Source organism: Pongo abelii, chromosome 18 (genome assembly GCF_028885655.2).
Source record: "Pongo abelii isolate AG06213 chromosome 18, NHGRI_mPonAbe1-v2.0_pri, whole genome shotgun sequence".
Taxonomy (NCBI): domain Eukaryota; kingdom Metazoa; phylum Chordata; class Mammalia; order Primates; family Hominidae; genus Pongo; species Pongo abelii.
In genome coordinates, this window is record NC_072003.2 from 56,417,272 (window position 1) to 56,435,667 (window position 18,396).

At 43.7% G+C, this 18,396-nt stretch overlaps 1 protein-coding gene across 12 annotated transcripts in view; it reads right to left on the reverse strand.

Moving 5' to 3' along the window:
* Window positions 1-4,304: 4,304 nt before the first annotated feature.
* PSME3IP1 (proteasome activator subunit 3 interacting protein 1) overlaps window positions 4,305-18,396 on the reverse strand; it is a 33,501-nt gene continuing 19,409 nt past the window's right edge. For all 12 annotated transcript variants that reach the window (XM_054533951.2, XM_054533959.2, XM_054533953.2 and 9 more), the window contains 2 exons: window positions 15,519-15,583; window positions 4,305-6,342 (listed from right to left, as the gene is read on the reverse strand). In XM_054533951.2, the coding sequence (XP_054389926.1) occupies window positions 6,125-6,342; window positions 15,519-15,583 (283 nt within the window). In that variant the 3' untranslated portion in view covers window positions 4,305-6,124. The remainder of the gene's footprint in view (window positions 6,343-15,518; window positions 15,584-18,396) is intronic.

Consider the following 18,396-nt stretch of genomic DNA (forward strand, 5'->3'; position numbering starts at 1 on the left):
CATGCGTCAGCTCCTTCCTCAGCAGGGACCTGACGGGCTCATTGATCTGAGAAAGGAAACGGAAAATGAAAATCCACTCCACAAGTCTAATAAGTTGGTGTAGTCACTTCTGCATGGGGACATGCATTCCAGATGATAACCTGTTAAATCACTGCCAGTTAACAGTGATAACCTGTTAAACTGGCGCAGAACCTGGCACACTGTACAAACTCAATAAATATTCGTGGATGAATAGAATGAATGTGCAGGCCCATAGCAGTTTCTGACATATCCCTACCCCACAACTGGACAGCAGTCCCAGCCACCCATCTGCTCCTCCTTGGGTCTGCCGGGTGTTTGGGTCGGCCACCTAGAGGTCTGTGAAAGCCTCTCTGGCCTCAGGACCCAAATGGGGCTGCTTCTGACCCTGCTGTTTCTTCCACATCCCCCTCTCTAGGCTCAGGCCCAGTTTCATGAAACCAGCCAGAGGACCCCTCTCTGAAAGTTCAGCCCCCCTCCCAGGTCCCTCCTTTATTCCACATAACACCTCTTTCTCCTTTAGCCACCTGACTCCCGCTTGGACCTCCAGAAAGCCCCTTGGACACGGGCTTCCGTGTAACCAGTAACAGCTAACCCTCCTATTAAGCACTGTTTCCAGCTCTGTGTTCAATGTTTTGCAGGCATTTTTTCTTTTTTGAGACAGGGTCTCACTCTGTGCCACCCAGGCTGGAGTGCAGTGGTGTGATCTCGGCTCACTGCATCCTCAACCTTGTGGGCTCAAGCAGTCCTCCCACCTCAGCCTCATGAGTAGCTGGAACACAGGCATGCACCACCACACCCAGCTAATTTTTGTAGACACGGAGTTTTGCCATGTTGCCCAGGCTGCAAGCACTATCTTGGTGAACCCTTCCACTAACTCCTGACGGTGACCATTTCAGAGACGAGGAGACAAGCAGAGAAGCGAATCAAGTCTACTAGAGGCAGAGCCAGGCCTCATACCCAAGAATGGCTGCCTCATGGCCCACACTTGCTTCACTGCATTGAATGCCTTCCCTTGGCTCTGGATGGGGTTCTTCTGCTCAAGCTGCTAATGAATTTGTCACTCTGTGCCACTGAAATTGGAAAGTCATTTGTCCCCATCTATTCTTCTGGCCAGTAATTCTTAATAGGGCCTGCTAGGATTGGGCACCACAGCAGGTAGATTCCCACCTCTTAGTGCCTGGTAAGCTCCAGCCAGAGTTTTTCTGGTGGGAGCAAGTAAGGGATACCTTCATCCTAGGCTTCTGGTGCCCCTGCTGATTCTGTGGACACCAAGAGTCAGCTGAAGGATCTGTTAGGGACACTTCTCTCAAGAGGGCTGCAGGACTGCAGAGCTCTGATTTGCAGACTCCTTCGGAAAACCACAGTGCACTGGCCCCCAGGCCAGCAGCATGGGTGGAATCCCACTCCTCCCTTACATCTTCCCGTGGGAGTGGCTTACGAGCTTGGTGAAACTAGGGAGACTGCCATCCACTGGGCCACGTGAAGGCGAAGCCCTGGCCTTGCAGTTGGGGGTCTGTCCCACATGCTCCCACTCTCAGATCACTTCCTCTGGTGTGATGGCCGCGGTCCCCACACCCAGGCTTCACGTGCGGGCAGATCCAGCCATCTCTGCTCTCTGTCTGCCCCTTCTCTGCCTAACAGTGGGTGGGTAAGTCAAGCAGGCCCTTTACTCCTGGCTGGCTTCAGTTCACAAACTTGTCTAAACTCTTGACAAGGCCAATCAAATCACTTTTTATTTTTTTATTTTTGAGACAGAGTCTCACTCTGTCACCCAGGCTGGAGTGCAGTGGCACAATCTCAGCTCACTGCAGCCTCCGCCTCCTGGGTTCAAGTGATTCTCCTGCCTCAGCCCCCCAAGTGGTTGGGACAACAGGCGCACGCCATCTTGCCCGACTAATTTTTGTATTTTTAGTAGAGATAGAGTTTCACCATGTTGGTCAGGCTGTTCTCGAACTCCTGACCTCAAGTGATCAGCCTGCTTCGGCCTCCCAAAGTGCTAGGATTACAGACATGAGCCACGGCGCCTGGCTCCAAATCACTTTTGTAAAAATCCAAGCTTTGGTGCTGCTACTTGGTTCTTGCACATGGATAGCAGGCTGAAAAGTGAACTTGGAAATCCAGCCAGAAAGACTCCTTTACCCTTGAATCCCCTCCACGGAGGCCTGGGCACTGGCATTTGTTTAGAAGTTTCACTGAAACCACAGAAAGCCAGACTTAAAAGGCTCAAATGAAAATTCTGGTTCTGTCACTTAGCTATGCAACCTCAGACAAGCCATTGAGCTCCTAGGAATTCTGATTTCCTGTAAAATATAGAGAAGGGCTGCTTCACAGGACTTTTTTCCCCGAGAATGAAAGACACTAGAGTCCACAAAAATAACGCACAAATGCCCCTAAGACCCTGGCACATACATAGCAAGCTCTCAGTATACACTGAATGAAAGACACCAATACAAGCAATGATGTACATGACTATTACTAAAATAGTAATGGAAGACCAGCTTGCAGTATAAAGCACAGGTGAATGGCTGTCCCTCAGTGTTTTTCTGCCTCTCCCCTCTGCAAAGCTCTGATGCTGGGGCCACGTTCTGCCGTTACCACTGTGAGGCTCCCTCTCTCTCCGAACCACTGCTCCAGCAGGTAAGGGAGCAAAATGTCAGCCCTTGCCAGTGGCAGTAAAGCACAAATGTGTGAGTGGTTTCTGTGTTCAACCTGTGACTACAAGTGTTGCCAAGATCCTAGCCTCCCACTGAGCAGAACTTGCATTCCATCCTGTGACGCCTAAGTGGGTTGGGCATGCCAGAAAACCAAGAAAATACCCAAGTCCAGATAGTCTGCACTGCCATGGAGCTGTTTTTCTGGAGGGGCCTAAGATGACAGCTGAGCCATATACCCACGGTTAGGACAACCGCGCCAAGGAACCGGGTGTGCCTAAGCAATTAACATTTAGCCAAAAGGGAAGCATACAACAAAAGCTGGTGGTTGGAGCTTTGACGACCAGATCTGACCCTTCACCCATGCCAGTGTTCTAGCTGCAACTGAGGAATGCCAGTGGAATGGATAAACCTGCATAAATCACCACTAATGGAAGCTCTGGCTACGCCACCCAGAAAAAAGGGAGGGCTGATGGTAACAGCACTGAGGGTAGCCACCATTTACTAAACACTGTGTGTGATACCGCACACCTAGCACCTAATCTAGGTTATCTCTATCTCCCTAGGAAATTGGTGGTGTTATTCCTATTTACCAAGGAGGAAAGTGAGGTCCAGAGAGGTCACACTAACCTTGCCCAAGTGACACAGCTAGTCACAGCTGGCTCCCAACTCACAACCACTATGGTGGAACTAGGCTGAGTTCCCAGAGAGGAGCAGCAGAAACAGTGGGGAAGGGCTTAGGCAAATGAAGCTCCTCTCTTGGGTGGGAAGGAGGAAGCCAGACGGGAAGAACTCAGGAGCTAGAGTGAAAGAAATGAGGATGCCTGGCACTAAGTCACCCGACTTAGGGCCTCCTGACTCCCAGTCTAGAATGATTCTGAAAAAAGCTGAAGCCACCCCCGGCCCCACCCCTCTGGATTTGGGGAGCCAGAGCTCAGTCTCTTGCATCCTTAGATTCAGGGAAGATATACACAAGTAGGTAGCCAGCCACCTTTTTGGGTCTAGTCATATCAGCTTCCCTGGTTTTTAGATGGAAAAATAGATGCTTTGCTATATCACACTCACTTTTTCCACCCAGGTGGGTGACACAAGCTAGATAATCCTCCCCATATAGAGGTGGCAGTAGGATTCCTATTAGCTTTCTCCCTCACATGGTTGGAGAATTGTAAGAATCCTACCACTCAGGACAAAGTAAGCGAGCTTAAAGAAACCCATGCCAAACTTTGTTTTTGTCCCGTAATTACCCAGTTATAAAATCCCAATTATTAAGGCAGGAGTACTACACTTTAGAGTTTAAAGCAGTGTTTCCTTCCAGCCCTGTTTATTCTATTCTCCTTTGGGTTTGAACTTCAAGGTCCACACTAGATACTTTCCAAGGCTGCTTACTCTGTTGGTCAGATCAGACGCTACTTTGTTAGCTGTGGTTTCTACAGAAGCTGTTTCAGTTCCACAGCTCTGCGCTAATGGGTACAATGGAATATGACGCAATGATCACCAGTGATTCTCAGTCTCTCCTGAGACACCAGAAGATAAGTCACAGTCTGAAGAGTCTCACTCAACCTTCTCAACACAATCTAGCTGAGAGACACGAGGACAGTTGGAAGCACAATATTCAGTAGAGGAAAAACAAGATCTTGTTCTCTGACAGGTTTATTAGCTTTCATGTTAATGTATGTTTTTAAACCCTGCAACCCTTTGTCAACTTCTTTCCACATCAAGAGGCCATGAGGTACAATAATGGCCTCTTAAGAGTCATGCCACATAAAGATGGTGACTGATGCCCTGGCCTGCCTCCTGTAACAATGTGAGGCTGTTTTGGGTACATGCTGTAATAACAACAGGACTATCACAGGAACAATGAAGCAGAGAAGCAGAAGGTGCCTACACAGTTTTACCTAAATGTCTTCTTTGTTAGGATGGAGATGATGCGCCCATACTGGCAGGAGCAATTAGCACAGAGTAGTTCTGAAAAGGAGGAAGAATTCACAAAGCATCAGTTATGGGTGCAGGGAAGTAGCCATCTGCCAACGGGCACCAGAGTGTCACTGCACTGGAAGGGGAAAAGGAGTGGGCTGGATGACATCCAGGGGCCTCTCTGCCCACGTTCAAAGTCAGTAGCTGCTCTGCCTGCTGGCATCAGTGTCAACACATTTTGTGTGTGTCTCGCTCAGTCTCACACCCAAGAAAGTAAAAACAATTGACATAGGAATAAGGGGAATGGATAAAGAACGGTACACGCTTATTCTAAAGCAGGAGAGCCTACAGACTGTTGTCAAAGCTCATGTCTATCTCTGTCCTTGAGGCCTCCACACCATCTCCCTCTCCCTCCCCCAGAATCCAAGGGATGAGCCCATTTCCCTTTATGAGACGAGGTGGAGCAGTACCTCTAGTTTTTGGCTGCTCATGGCCTCAGAGTTGCTGTTTGGAAACGAAAAAGAGCAGCAGGGGCAGCAAAGAAAAGTACTAGGGCAGCACCTTTAGGTTAGAAATAGATTCCACAGTTAAAAACACAAGTATAATATGCATTAAACAGAGAAGGGCCTCAAGAGAATACAGTCACAATATGCAAGTGTGTCCCACTCATTTACAATATTAGATTCCAGGAGCTGCCAGAAATAAGTCATCTCATTAACATACCTACCCACAGTTCTGTTGTCTGGCTATTAGTAAACAAGGCCTACATTTGTTTCTCTAAAATTTAGAATCTTAAACTAAATCCTTTATTTCAAAAACAAACATAAAATAATTTCCCAGGCAGAGAAAAGGTTTGAGATGGAAGCGTTCTTGTTAGCAATCCCTTCCTGCATAAATGGGGTTGGAGACAGAGGAGAGAGGGAATGGCCAAGGGTATGGAAAGCTTTCACAATGCATGCCGAGTGTGAAGTGATACCCCCAGCAGATGGGGTTTATCATCTTTACTTAGTCACACAACATCAAGGACTGGTTAGTTCCAGGGAAGGGCACCATTTCATCACCTGGGTCAGTTCTCTTCCCCCGCATGCTCCACAATGCAGTAGAACCAAACAACACATTCATCTACAATAGAATGTTTAAATAACACCTGTCCAATAACTGCCCTTACTTCTCTGTGCTGTCGGGAAAAGAAACAAACAGAAAGCAATAAAACCCAAACCCTTTGCAAGCCAGCCAGTGCCTATTCTCCTAGGGCATTTTTAGTGGAACTTCGGCTGGGCCTTGCCCTCCTCCCAATATCAGTGAGGAAAGTGGCAGCAGGACAGGTTTGGTCATCTGCACTGGAGTAGAAAGAGAAACCAAACACGATTCGGGCCACAGGTGGATTCTGGCACATTTTTAGATTGGATTGGTTAAAAATGTCATGTTGTGCACAGGATGCAGGCAAAGGAGTTTTTTTGAGGGACATAATGCCTATAGGCAGCATGAACGGTCCGATCTACCCTTGGGGAGGAGCTCCCTGTGTAGGGACAGAGAAACTAGGGGGCCTCGAGGAAGGTGTTGGTTCGGAAGATGGAGGAGACAATCTTTCCTGTGGCATTGATGGTGCCTTCGCTGTCTGAGCTGGACTCGGAGTCGCTGCTCCCAGAGTAGGCACCCAGGCCTGGGAGGATGCCGATACAGACTGCAGCAGAGGGGCAGTGGATAGAGGGGCCACTCAGGGAGGTGTTTCCGAGAGACTTGCAGGATGAGGGCTCTGCAATAAAAGGGGAAAGACTGTCACTTCATCATGCTTTTCCAAAGTTGGGGACTGACTTACCATGTGCCAGGCACTGTACCAAGGGATTTTCCCACAGAGGAGCCTTAGAACAACGCTATGCAGCCAATACTATCATCACCCTCGTTTTAAAGATGGGGAAACTGAAGGAGGAAGGGAGGCTCCAGGAGGTGAAAGGACTTCTGAAAGTAAAGGGGCAGAGCTTAGACTTGAATCAAGGTCTTTTTAACCCCAGAGCCTGACTACACTCTCTTGTTCCCCATCAAATCCGAGTTGGAGAACAAGCTACTCTGGAATGTAGCCTAGAGTGCTTTGATTTCCCTGTGCTCACACAGCCGTGAGAATCTGAAAACAGATTAAGAGAGACACTGTGAGCAATATTAACAATTCCATTAAGTTCTCAGCATATTACACCATTCCTTATTTACTGACCAATAAGCCAGCCAGCACAGATACAACTTCAAGGCCAAACATCAGCTACAAAATAACATTCTTTTCTTTTTAAACATTTTAAAAAATCGGGTAGCCCCCTGGACTAGAATAGGCCCAGAAGGACTCACCAGAATAACGTTCTTTATTAAGAAGGGCCGCTTTTCCCAGATGGGAGAGAGGAGCAATTCAGAAACCAATTTAACACAACCTTTGCTTTCCAGTTGTGTTCTTTTACAAATGAGAAAACTGAAGCCTGTCAGGTAACATTTTAAGGCCATGCAGAATGTCACCTAGGAGCTGGGACTCTTTTTCTTACAGGAAACCCACAGTTACTCTGCCACCTCAATGACAAAGACCTCAATCTAGACAATGCAGGGCTTGGCTGGGCATGGTGGCTTATGCCTACAATCCTGGCACTTTGGGAGGCTGAGATAGGAGGACCACTTGAGGTCAGGAGTTTAAGACCAGCCTGGGCAACATAGTGAGGCCCTATCTCTACGAAAAAATGTTTTGAAAAATTAGACAGCGCCAAGTGCAGTGGCTCATGCCTGTAATCCCACACTTTGGGAGGCCAAGGTGGGTGGATCACTCGAGGTCAGGAGTTCAAGACCAGCCTGGCCAACATAGTGAAATCCCATCTCTACTAAAAGTACAAAAAATTAGCTGGGTGTGGTGACGCGTGCCTGTAATCCCAGTTACTAGGGAGACTGAGGGAGAAGAATAGCTTGAATCCAACAGGAGGCAGTGGTTACAGTGAGTTGAGATCGCGCTACTGCACTCCAGCCTGGGCAACAGAGCAAGACTCTGCCTCAAAAACAAAAAAAAAACTAGTCGGGTATAGTGGTGCGTGCCTGTGGTCCCAGCTACTTGTGAGGCTAATATGAGGATTGCTTGAGCCCAGGAGTTCAAGGTTACGGTGAGCTATGATGGCACCACTGTACTCCAGCCTGGGCAACAGAGCAAGACCCTGTCTCAAAAAACAAACAAACAAACAAAACAAAGAAAGAAAGAAGAAGGAGGAAGAAAGAAAATGCAGGACTTGAAGACTAAAGGAAAAGTTAAGAACTCTACTCCAGCCCTTCCATTCTTCCCTGAAATGTTTCCGGCCTTATTTAATCACTACAACTTGATGTATAGGCATTATCCCCATTTTACTGATGAGGAAAGTCAAATGACTCGGCAAGGTTGCAGGTTGCTTAGGGCAGAAAATGTGAAACTAAACGTGAATCAAAAGAGAATATACTAAAATGATAACCTGAGCTCACTGCAGAGTAAGGGTTGGAGTTCATATTTTGTGGCCACAGGCTGACAAGCATACTACCTTCTAAGGTTTTGCCTTAGATGCACTAACACCTCATTTACCCAGACACCTCAAGTAAATGTGAAAAGAATACACAGTTCCAAGTATAGGAAACCAGGAGTAAGCAAACAATACCACTGAGCAGTTAGAAGAGATATCAAACGGCCCACACACAAAGTTCAGGAGATCAATGTATTTGCTTGTTTGTGTAAGAAGCTCTAAGAAGGGAAAAGGAAGCTGCCAAAGATAAGCAATGTTAAAACACGGAGATGGAGAAAAGTAAAATGAAAGCCGATAATGGCTACAGAGATAGAGCAAGGCTACAAAAACAAGGCCGGAGCAAATACTCGCACTATCATAAAAGCAAATTTCCTTAAGATACTAAGAGTTCTTCCAAATCTGTTAAAAAAACAACCAACAACCAAATAGAAAAGTGAACGGAAAACATGAACAACTCAAAGAAAAAGAAACAGATAAATTTTAAACATAACGGGATAAACAATATATTAGGAGGGAACGTGTTGGGAACAGCAAACTTCATATGCTGTTCAGGGAGTACAGAGAAATTTGGCAATGTTCTTCGAACTTAAATGATGTTCATAAGAGAACATTCATTGCAGCACTGTTTATAGTAGCAAAAGAGTACTGACAACCAAAATGTCCATTAATAGATGACTAGTTAAGTAATGGACTACTACTCAACCATGAAGAAGAATAAAGTAGCTGAACATAACGGCTCATGCCTGTAATCCCAGCACTTTTGGAGGCCAAGGCAGGAGGATCACTTGAGCCCAGGAGTTTGAGAACAGCCTGGACAACACAGGGAGACTCTGTCTCTACGAAAAATTCAAAAAGTTAGCCAGGTGTGGTGGTGCACACTTGTAGTCCCAGCTACTCAGGAGGCTGAGGTAGGTAGGAGGATCACTTGAACTGGGGAAGCTGAGGCTGCAGTGAGCCATGATCGCACCACAGAACTCCAAACTGGGTGACAGAGTGGGAACCTATCTAAAAAAAAAAAAAAAAAAGAAGAAGAAGAAGACGAAAGCATCTCTGTGTGTACTGTTATTGAATGATCCCCAAGATATTGTGCTAAATGAAAAAGGCAAGGAGCAGGACAGTGTGTGAAAGTTACAATCTGGGGCAAAGTGGCCATGCCCATGTAGATGCATGTCAGTGTCTGAGAACAATAAATAAAAAACTGGTAGCAGAGGCTGCTCAGGGGAAAGGAAATGAGTGGCTGGAAAATGGGGGAGACTTACTTTTTACTCCATATTCTTTTGTCCCTTTTGAATTTTTCCTTTTCTTTTCTTTTTTTTTTTTTTTTTTTTTTTTTTTAAGAACATAAGGCTCACTATGCTGCCCAGGTTAAACTCCTGGGCTCAAGTGATGTTCCCGCCTCAGCCTCCCAGAGTGCTGGGATTACAGGCATGAGCCACCTAGCCTGGCCTAAATGTTTTATTATGTGCATATATTACCAATTCAGACAATTTTTTAAAATGCAGCTGTGCTTGGGTAGACAATTTTTTAAAAAAGCAAATACAAAAATTCAAAGAACATCCTGAGCCCTTAAACTAGGGAGGAATAGTCTCATTTATCTCTGTAACCCCAAGAGCATCCCAGTATTAAAGCTAAGAAGGCTGTAGAAGATGAGAGGAGTTGCTTGTGTGTATTCTCCACTAACTGTAAGCCCCTTGAAGGCAAGCATTCTTTTATCACCATTCCACCCCCAGGACATATAGCACAGGGCCTGGCTCAGAGCAGGCTTGCATTCACAAGGGTCAGAAATCAGAATGCAGGAAAATGTGTCAGACAGTTTACAGTTTCATTGCAAATGGCTAATTTGGGGGGAAGGGGTATAAAAATGTGATGCTCTTTTAACATTTGGAACATAACATCAAACTATACCATTCATGACTTAAACATACATTGTAGTACTTATGTATACCAGATAGAATGATACTTTCAGCATTCTGTTAGAAAAATTTGGTTGTTTAAAAAAAACAAACTGGCCAGGCGTGGTGGCTCACGCCTGTAATCCCAACACTTTGGGAGGCTGGGGCAGGTGGACCACCTGAAGTCAGGGGTTCGAGACCAGCCTGGCCAACACGGGGAAACCTTGTCTCTACTAAAAATACAAAAATTAGCTGGGCATGGTGGCACACGCCTGTAATCCCAGCTACTTGGGTGGCTGAGGCAGAAGAATCGCTTGAGCCTGGGAGGTGAAGGTTGCTGTGAGCCAGGATCGCGCCACCACACTCCAGCCTGGGTGACAGAGCTAGACTGTCTCAAAATAAAAAAACAAACCAACAAACAAAAAAACCTTAAAAGGATATATAGATCAGTTACCTAGAAAACTAATTTATGTGAAATTGTTGAATGAAGTATTTCATTTTATCAAGTACAGACACCCCTGCTTAATGATGGGAATATGACCTGAGAAATGCATCATTAGACAATTTCATTGTTGTGAACATCATAGAATACTTATACAACCTAGATGGTATAGCCTACTACACATGTAGGCCACATGGTATATAGCCTATTGCTCCTAGGCTACAAACCTGTACAGCATGTTACTGTATGAATACTGTAGGCAGCTGTAATACAATGGTCAGTATTTGTTTATCTAAACATAGCTAAGCATAGAAAAAGGCACAGTAAAAATACGATATTATGATCTTATGGGACCACCATCGTATATGCACCCATCATTGACCAAAATGTCGTTATGTGGCACATGACCATATTTCAAGGGAAAATGGAATTTAAAGTTCTATTTTACATAGAAAAGAAGGATGAAAGTCAGAGTGCCTGTGGGGGTAGAGAACTGGCTTAACAGAAGAATGGAAGTTAGCTACAGAAATATAATCAAGGAATCTGGACCACTGTGGCATCAGAAGAGTTTAAGTGAAAAGACCAAATACCCCAATTATCTAGGAGGTTTCAAGAAAGAAAAGAGATTGCAAATCTGACAAATTTCATTCCAAAAGCAGTTAACTGTCCAAAGAGAACAAAATGGTGCCCTCTGATCTCACCCATTTGGTGAAGTTTCCTGCCAACTTCTGCATTTGCAGGACCACATTGTCTACTAAATTAACACAGAAAATTACTAATAGAGAATGTTCTTAGTATTCAGACAGATGCGTGACTTGGGAGTAGATGGGGCCAACTTGTGCATTCACTGGCTCTGCTCAGTGCTTAAGTTCAAAGTCTTCGCTGGGGGAAGCCTGAATTTCTATCAGAGTCATAGGGGCCCAAGGAGGAAATCCTCCCACTGCTAAGGACAGGGCTGAAGCAAGCTTCAGGGAGCGTTCTTCTTGTGGAGCCTTAATTCCTAGCAAAGGAGGACACTTCCTGCCTAGTTTCTGTTGCAAGAATGCAGGAGTAGGAAGAAGGGATTTAGAATGACAAAAAGATGGCTCTGAAACACAACTGTCTGCCTGAGATAGTTTAAAAAATCCACGCAAGTTTTCCTTTCCACTGATTCATTTGTATAGTTCCTACCAGGAAATAAGTACCATATAGACAGCGACTAGTTTACTTGTAGAAATACATTTAAGATTCCTATGCCAAGCACATTTAACCCCAGCTACTCAGGAGGCTCATGTGGGAGGATCACCTGAGCCTGGGAGTTTGTGGTTGTAGTGTGCCATGACTGCACCTGTGAATAGTCACTGCACTACAGCCTAAGCAACAAAGTGAGATCCTATCTCTAAAAAAATATTAATTAAAAGAAAAACATTCTTATGAAGCTTTATGTGTGTATGTGTATACACATATACAGTATACATTTATCCTATTTAAGCAAGTTTCCTATTTATTAAAAAGATGTCAGTGAAAAATTCCAAAATTGCTGATGGGAGTATAAATTGGGATAACTTATTTGAAGGGCAATTTGGCAATATTTACCTAAATTACAAATGTATATCCTCTCTGACCTATCAAGTCTACTTCAAAGCATTTAACCTGATAGATCTGTGCATGTGAAAAATTATGCACGTGCAGGATTATTACTGAAACACCAGAACAGGGAAAGAATGGAAACAATCTAAGTGTTCATCAATTAAAACGTGGGATAAATGATATACCCATTCAATATACAATACTACACAGCCTTAAAAAGGAACGAGGAAGTGCTCTATGTCCAATTATGCAATGATTCCCAAGGTGCAATAACTGCTAAATTAAGCAATGAATAGAGTAGGTTAGATTAAAATACTACTAACAATGAAAGTATAAAAACAGTATATAATGTATTCTTGCCGAAAAAACCTACTTGATCAAGCTTCCAGATCAAATTACCATTTTACAGGAAACACAAGGTAGCAGGAAACAGCATGGGGATGCAATCAGTAAAATCTAGAGCCAGAGAAATGCTAAAGAACAAAGACCCAGTTTCTCCACAAATAAAATACAAAGAAAACAAAATATAAATTTAGAAAGGAAGAACTTACAGATTAAATTCAAATTAAAAGGTATATTAGCCTACTGCTAAGATTGCAATATTGCCAAACTAATCTACAGATTCCAACAATTCCTGTATCAAAATCTTAGCTGCCTTTTCTGCAGAAACTGACAAGCTGATCCCAAAATTCATATGGAAATTCGAGACTCCAAATAGCCAAAACAATCTTGAAAAAGAGAAGCCAAGTTGGAAGACTCACACTTCCCAATTTTAAAACTTACTCCAAAGCTACAGTGATCAAGACTGTGTGCTAATGGCATACAGATAGACATATATAGCTCAGTGGAAGAAGAGAGTCCAGAAATAAACCCACACATTTATGGTCAACTGATTTTTTAAAAATATAAACCACTGAGTCGTATCCTTTTAAAGGGTGAATTTTATGGTATGTGAATTATACCTCAATACTTTTTTTTAAAAAGCCATGGTAGCCAAATATAATGTCTGGTCCTTGCTAAGATCATAATTTTTTTTTTTTTTTTGAGATGGAGTCTCACTCTGTTGCCCAGGCTGGAGTGCAGTGGCACGATCTCTGCTCACTGCAAGCTCCACCTCCCGGGTTCACGCCATTCTCCTGCCTCAGCCTCCCGAGTGGCCGGGACTACAGGCGTCCACCACCATGCCCAGCTAATTTTTTGTATTTTTAGTAGAGACAGGGTTTCACTGTGTTAGCCACGATGGTCTTGATCTCCTGACCTCGTGATCCACCCGCCTCAGCCTCCCAAAGTGCTGGGATTACAGGTGGGAGCCACCGCGCCCGGCCAAGATCATAATTTTTAAAAAGAAAAAACTTTTTTGAGACAATTGGAGAAAATACTAACTTAATATTCGATAATATTTGGTAATTACTGTGATTATTATTATTATTATTTTTTGAGACAGAGTCTTGCTCTTGTTGCCCAGGCTGTAGAGCAATGGCACAATCTCGGCTCACCGCAACCTCTGCCTCCCGGATTCAAATAATTCTCCCGCCTCAGCCTCCTGAGGAGCTGGGATTACAGGCATAGCCAGCAGCCCGACTAATTTTGTATTTTCAGTAGAGACAGGGTTTCTCCATATTGGTCAGGCTGGTCGCAAACTCCCGACCTCAGGTGATCTGCCCGCCTCAGCCTCCCAAAGTGCTGGGATTATAGGCATGAGACACCGCGCCTGGCCTGTGATTATTAATATAATGGTATTGTAATTGTTAAAACAAAGAAACAAAATAAGAACTTGTATTTGCTAGAGACACATATTAAGAATTATGAATGAAATGATATGTCTGGAATTGTCACAAAATATTACAGTTGAGAGATATAAATGAAATAAAATTGGCTATGTATTAAAACTGCTGACTGGGTGTGGTGGCTCACACCTGTAATCAATCCCAGCACTTTGGGAGGCCGAGGCAGGTGGGTCACTTGAGGCCAGGAGTTCGAGACCAGCCTGGCCAACATGGCGAAACCCCGTCTCTACTAAAAATACAAAAATTAGCTGGGCGTGGTGGCACATGCCTGTAGTCCTAGCTACCTGGGTGGTTGAGGCATGAAAATTGCTTAAACCAGGAAGGCAGTGGCTGCAGTGAGCCAAGATAACCCCACTACACTCTATCCTGGGTGACAGAGCAAGAACCTATCTAAAAAAAAAAAAAAAAAAAAATTGTTGACGGTCTTTCCTGTAGGAGATACCTTACAAAGAAAAAAAAAATCAGTGAAGCTTGGTAATGGAGGTTTATTATACTTATCCCAACTTCTGACTATTGCTTAAATTATCCATAATAAAGCATTTAAAAGATACATATTTACAATTGCTTGCACATGCATATAATAGCTCTTGATGGCTACATAAGAAATGTGGCTGGGCTTGATGGCTCACTCCTGTAATCTCAGCACTTTGGGAGGCCGGGGCAGGCAGATTACTTGAGGTCAGGAGTGCAAGACCAGCCTGGCCAACATGGTGAAATCCTGTCTCTACTAAAAATACAAAAATTAGCCAGGTGTGGTGACGCACACCTATAATCCCAAATACTCGGGAGGCTGAGGCAGGAGAATTACTTGAGCCCAGGAGGCAGAGGTTGCAGTGAGCTGAGACTGAGCCACTGCACTCCAGCCTGGGCGACAGAGTGAGACTCCATCTCAAAAAAAAAAAAAAAAAGTATAATTCTGTTTCCCTCTAAGGAGAACTAGATGGAAGAGGATATGGGTAAAAGGCAGACTCTTTTTTTTTTTTTTACCCCCCAGACTCTTCTTTTTAAAAGTAGGTTCTAGAGCAAAAGGGTAACAGCAACAGACCACCACCACTGGTGCTTAGTAGATGCATATTAAAAAGCATCATCTTTTTTTTGAGAGAAATTAATGTAAGCCCTGTTGATCGATGGAATTTAGTTCAGAGTCTCAATCCCCACATGGAGTTAGAATAAAACTGAAAACACACTCGAATTTCTCATCCCTAATCCAGCCCCAGTAACATTCACCTTCACTTACAAGTTCTTGCCTCTTAATACAGAGGCAGATTTCATCACATAAAGGTAAAAACCAAAGACGTATACTCCTGGAGACTGTATTAAGCTTCTAGGCTCAATCCAATCCAACAATGAGCAGGAGCCAGGTATTTACCTCCCATTGGTAGCAAACCAGGTAAAACCAAGAAACCTGACATTTGGGGGAAACAGAAAAACACCTTTTGTGAGCAGAGGTGGTATGACCAGGGCCTGGTAAGCACTCCTGGGAGAGTACTATTTTCATTGATCAGTTTCACTGGTTTCTAATATAATAACTTTTGCAGGTATAAAATCCTGCCTGGTATAAACTCTTGCCTGGTATAAAATCCTGCCTGGCATAAAAAAGTTGGGTAAATTAAGTGTAGGTAGGCTTGCTTGAAGACAGAAATGTATTCATTTGCAGAAGCAATGCATTACAGCCCTTTACTGTGGTTCATGTGTATTCTGAGTACAAGGAAGTAATCAAGGCTGGCACCCACCTTGATTCTTGTCATCTGGCTCAGGGTCCGGTTTCAGTCTTTTCACACTGTTGCCACTCTCTGAGCTGTAACAAAACACATGGTAACTTGAGCCATGTCCAATCTTGCGGATCAAAGCTTAGGGAATCAGCAGCTCCAATGACTATTTATATGGGTCTTAGGCAGTCTCAAGAGGCTGGGATGATAAAAATGAATGAAAAGTATTCATTTCAGATTCTTAATCTCTTTCCAATTGCATCATTAGTCATAAAGACAATTTAAACTCCTGACAAATCCAGGAAATAAAGCACTGTATCTTCAAGCATCACTTCAACTTCAGATTCTTGGCCGTCTTTATCACTCAAATTGGTTAGAACCACAGATGGATTTCAAGAATATTTAGACATGTTCATAAATGACAAACATTTAGTAATTACAGATTGAAGAAAACATCTTTAGTGACATGCTAGAGATTCTGAGAGTCACCCAGAAGATTTTCACTAAAAGAATGTATAAGGAATATATTTCAATGAAGAAAGAAATGATCACAGAAGGAAGGGGTCCCAGAAGGAAGGGGTGGTGAATAAATAAACTGGCAAACACAAACATAAATCTAAACAAATACTGTATCAAAAAATAACGTCTAGTTTGTGGTGTTCAACAGACCATACTGAAGTCACCTCTAAGACTGGGGACATTACTGTGTGTATTTTCTTGCAGGGAGTGCACAGCAGGTTCCATTTAAGAGTTATGTGGGAGGCCCGGGTGCGGTGGCTCACGCCTGTAATCCCAGCACTTTGGGAGGCCAAGGCGGACGGATCACCTGAGGTCAGGTGTTTGACACCAGCCTGGCCAACATGGTGAAACCCTGTCTCTACAAAAAATACAAAATTAGCCAGGCAAGGTGATGCATGCCTGTAATCCCAGCTACTTGGGAGGCTGAGGCAGGAGAATTGCTTGAACCCGGGAGGCACAGGTGTGCCAAGATCGTGCCATTGCACTCCAGCCTGGGCGACAAGAGTGAAACTCCAGCTCAAAAAAAAAAAAAAAAAAAAAAGAAAAAGAAAAAGAAAAAGAAAAAAGAATCAGAGTATACAAAACCACAATGCAATTAAGTTGGAAATCAATGACAAAAGAGAAACATATTTTGTAGCCTCTAAGACACTGTTTTTTTTATATATATATATATCTCATCATAAGGTGTTAAAACGTGTGGCGAGGGGGAAGGCTTATCTTCCCCCTCACTGAAATAGTTACCTCAATATGGAGATTTAAAAAATACATTTCTAAATAATTCCTGAGTCAAAGAAGAAATCATAACGGATATTTTAAAATACTTAGAAGCAAATATAAAACTTACATACAATGAAAGTTAAGGAAAATTTATAGCTTCAGATGCTTATAACTAAAAAGGCTGCACATTCATGAACTAGGTATCTGACAGTTTTTTCTAACAATAAATAAAAGAATAAACTAGAAGAGAGTAAAGAATATTCCTCTGAAGAAGGTAAGAAATTGCTGCTTGTTTTGTTCTTATGCTTCATGACATATACATGCCAATGGCTTCCAGACCTTCACCAGGCAGCAGAATCACTCATGGAACTTTGAAAACTACGACTCCCAGACTTCACTTCAAACTTACTGAACCAGAATTAGTGCGAGGCCTGTGAATATAAATTATTAACAAACTCCCAGGTGATTCCAATAAACTCAGGGTCGGACAGATTAGGAACTCCTGCCCCAGGAGACTACCTTACTACACAAAGAAACATTAAATGATGTTGTTTCAAAACCCAAAAGGGGTTATATGCAGGTCACCAAATACGCTACTACAGAGCCTTTTCTAAAGGTGATCTAAGAACTAAGGGAGACAGTTACAACACCCATTCTGCGACCACCAAGAGCAGTCTCAAGGGATAACAAATTGATCACCTGGAGAGCCCTCCCTTGGCATATTCCAGTAAAACTGACCCAGGTCCAAATCCTGCGAGTCCCTAGTCTTGCAGGAAAGCTTATGTGAGAACTTGACAGGAATAATTCATGGTTTGGGTAGCGAGCCCTTCTCAGGATAACTCCTCCCCTCTGTTGCTATACCAGCATGACATTTTTACATGTAGGCAGTGTTCCTAAGAACATCTGCAGCAGATGGGTGGTGTGCCAAACCACAAGACTGCATCAATACACTCCCTTCAAAACATATGGCTGGTTGCCAATATATCATATTGATTTTCCTAATAGACTGCACTTAAACTTATCATTTCGCCCACAGTCTGTTGGGTCAAATCGAAATGACCAGATTCAATCACTCTGATGCCATTTCAGAATTTGGAAAGGGAGGAGCAAACATAGCAAAGAACTTATCATAGCCTTGAGACAGTGCTATCACTTCCACATCAATCCAAACCTAGCCACAGCCAGATCTGTAACCCTACCAGGGCTGCCATGTTCTTTCAGGACAGGATGCCTTTGCAGCAGCTATTCCCTCTGCTTAGACTGTTCTCTCCCTTGTTGCTTGTCAAAGCCCTAGTTGTCCTACTTAATCAGCATCTTTCCAGTGGTTTCCCCCAACCTCCCCAACATGAAGATGCACACAACACCCTCCAAGCAGCATTGTATGCTCCTCCTCCTTGCTCTCAGTACACCCTACACAGATCCTTTCACAAGACTAACTACCTCATTTGTCTAGACAGAAGCCCAAATAATGAACTCTAGCTCTCTATTTCTCTATGATCTTGCACAAAGAAGGGTCTCAACCTCTCAAACTCTTGGTCTTCTCATCTACAAAACAGGGATTATAATTGTACTTCATAGGATTGTTGAAGAATACATGAGATTATGCAGAGGAAGCACTTAACACAATGCCTGGTGTGGCAGATCTCCACTGAAGAGTGGCTATTAT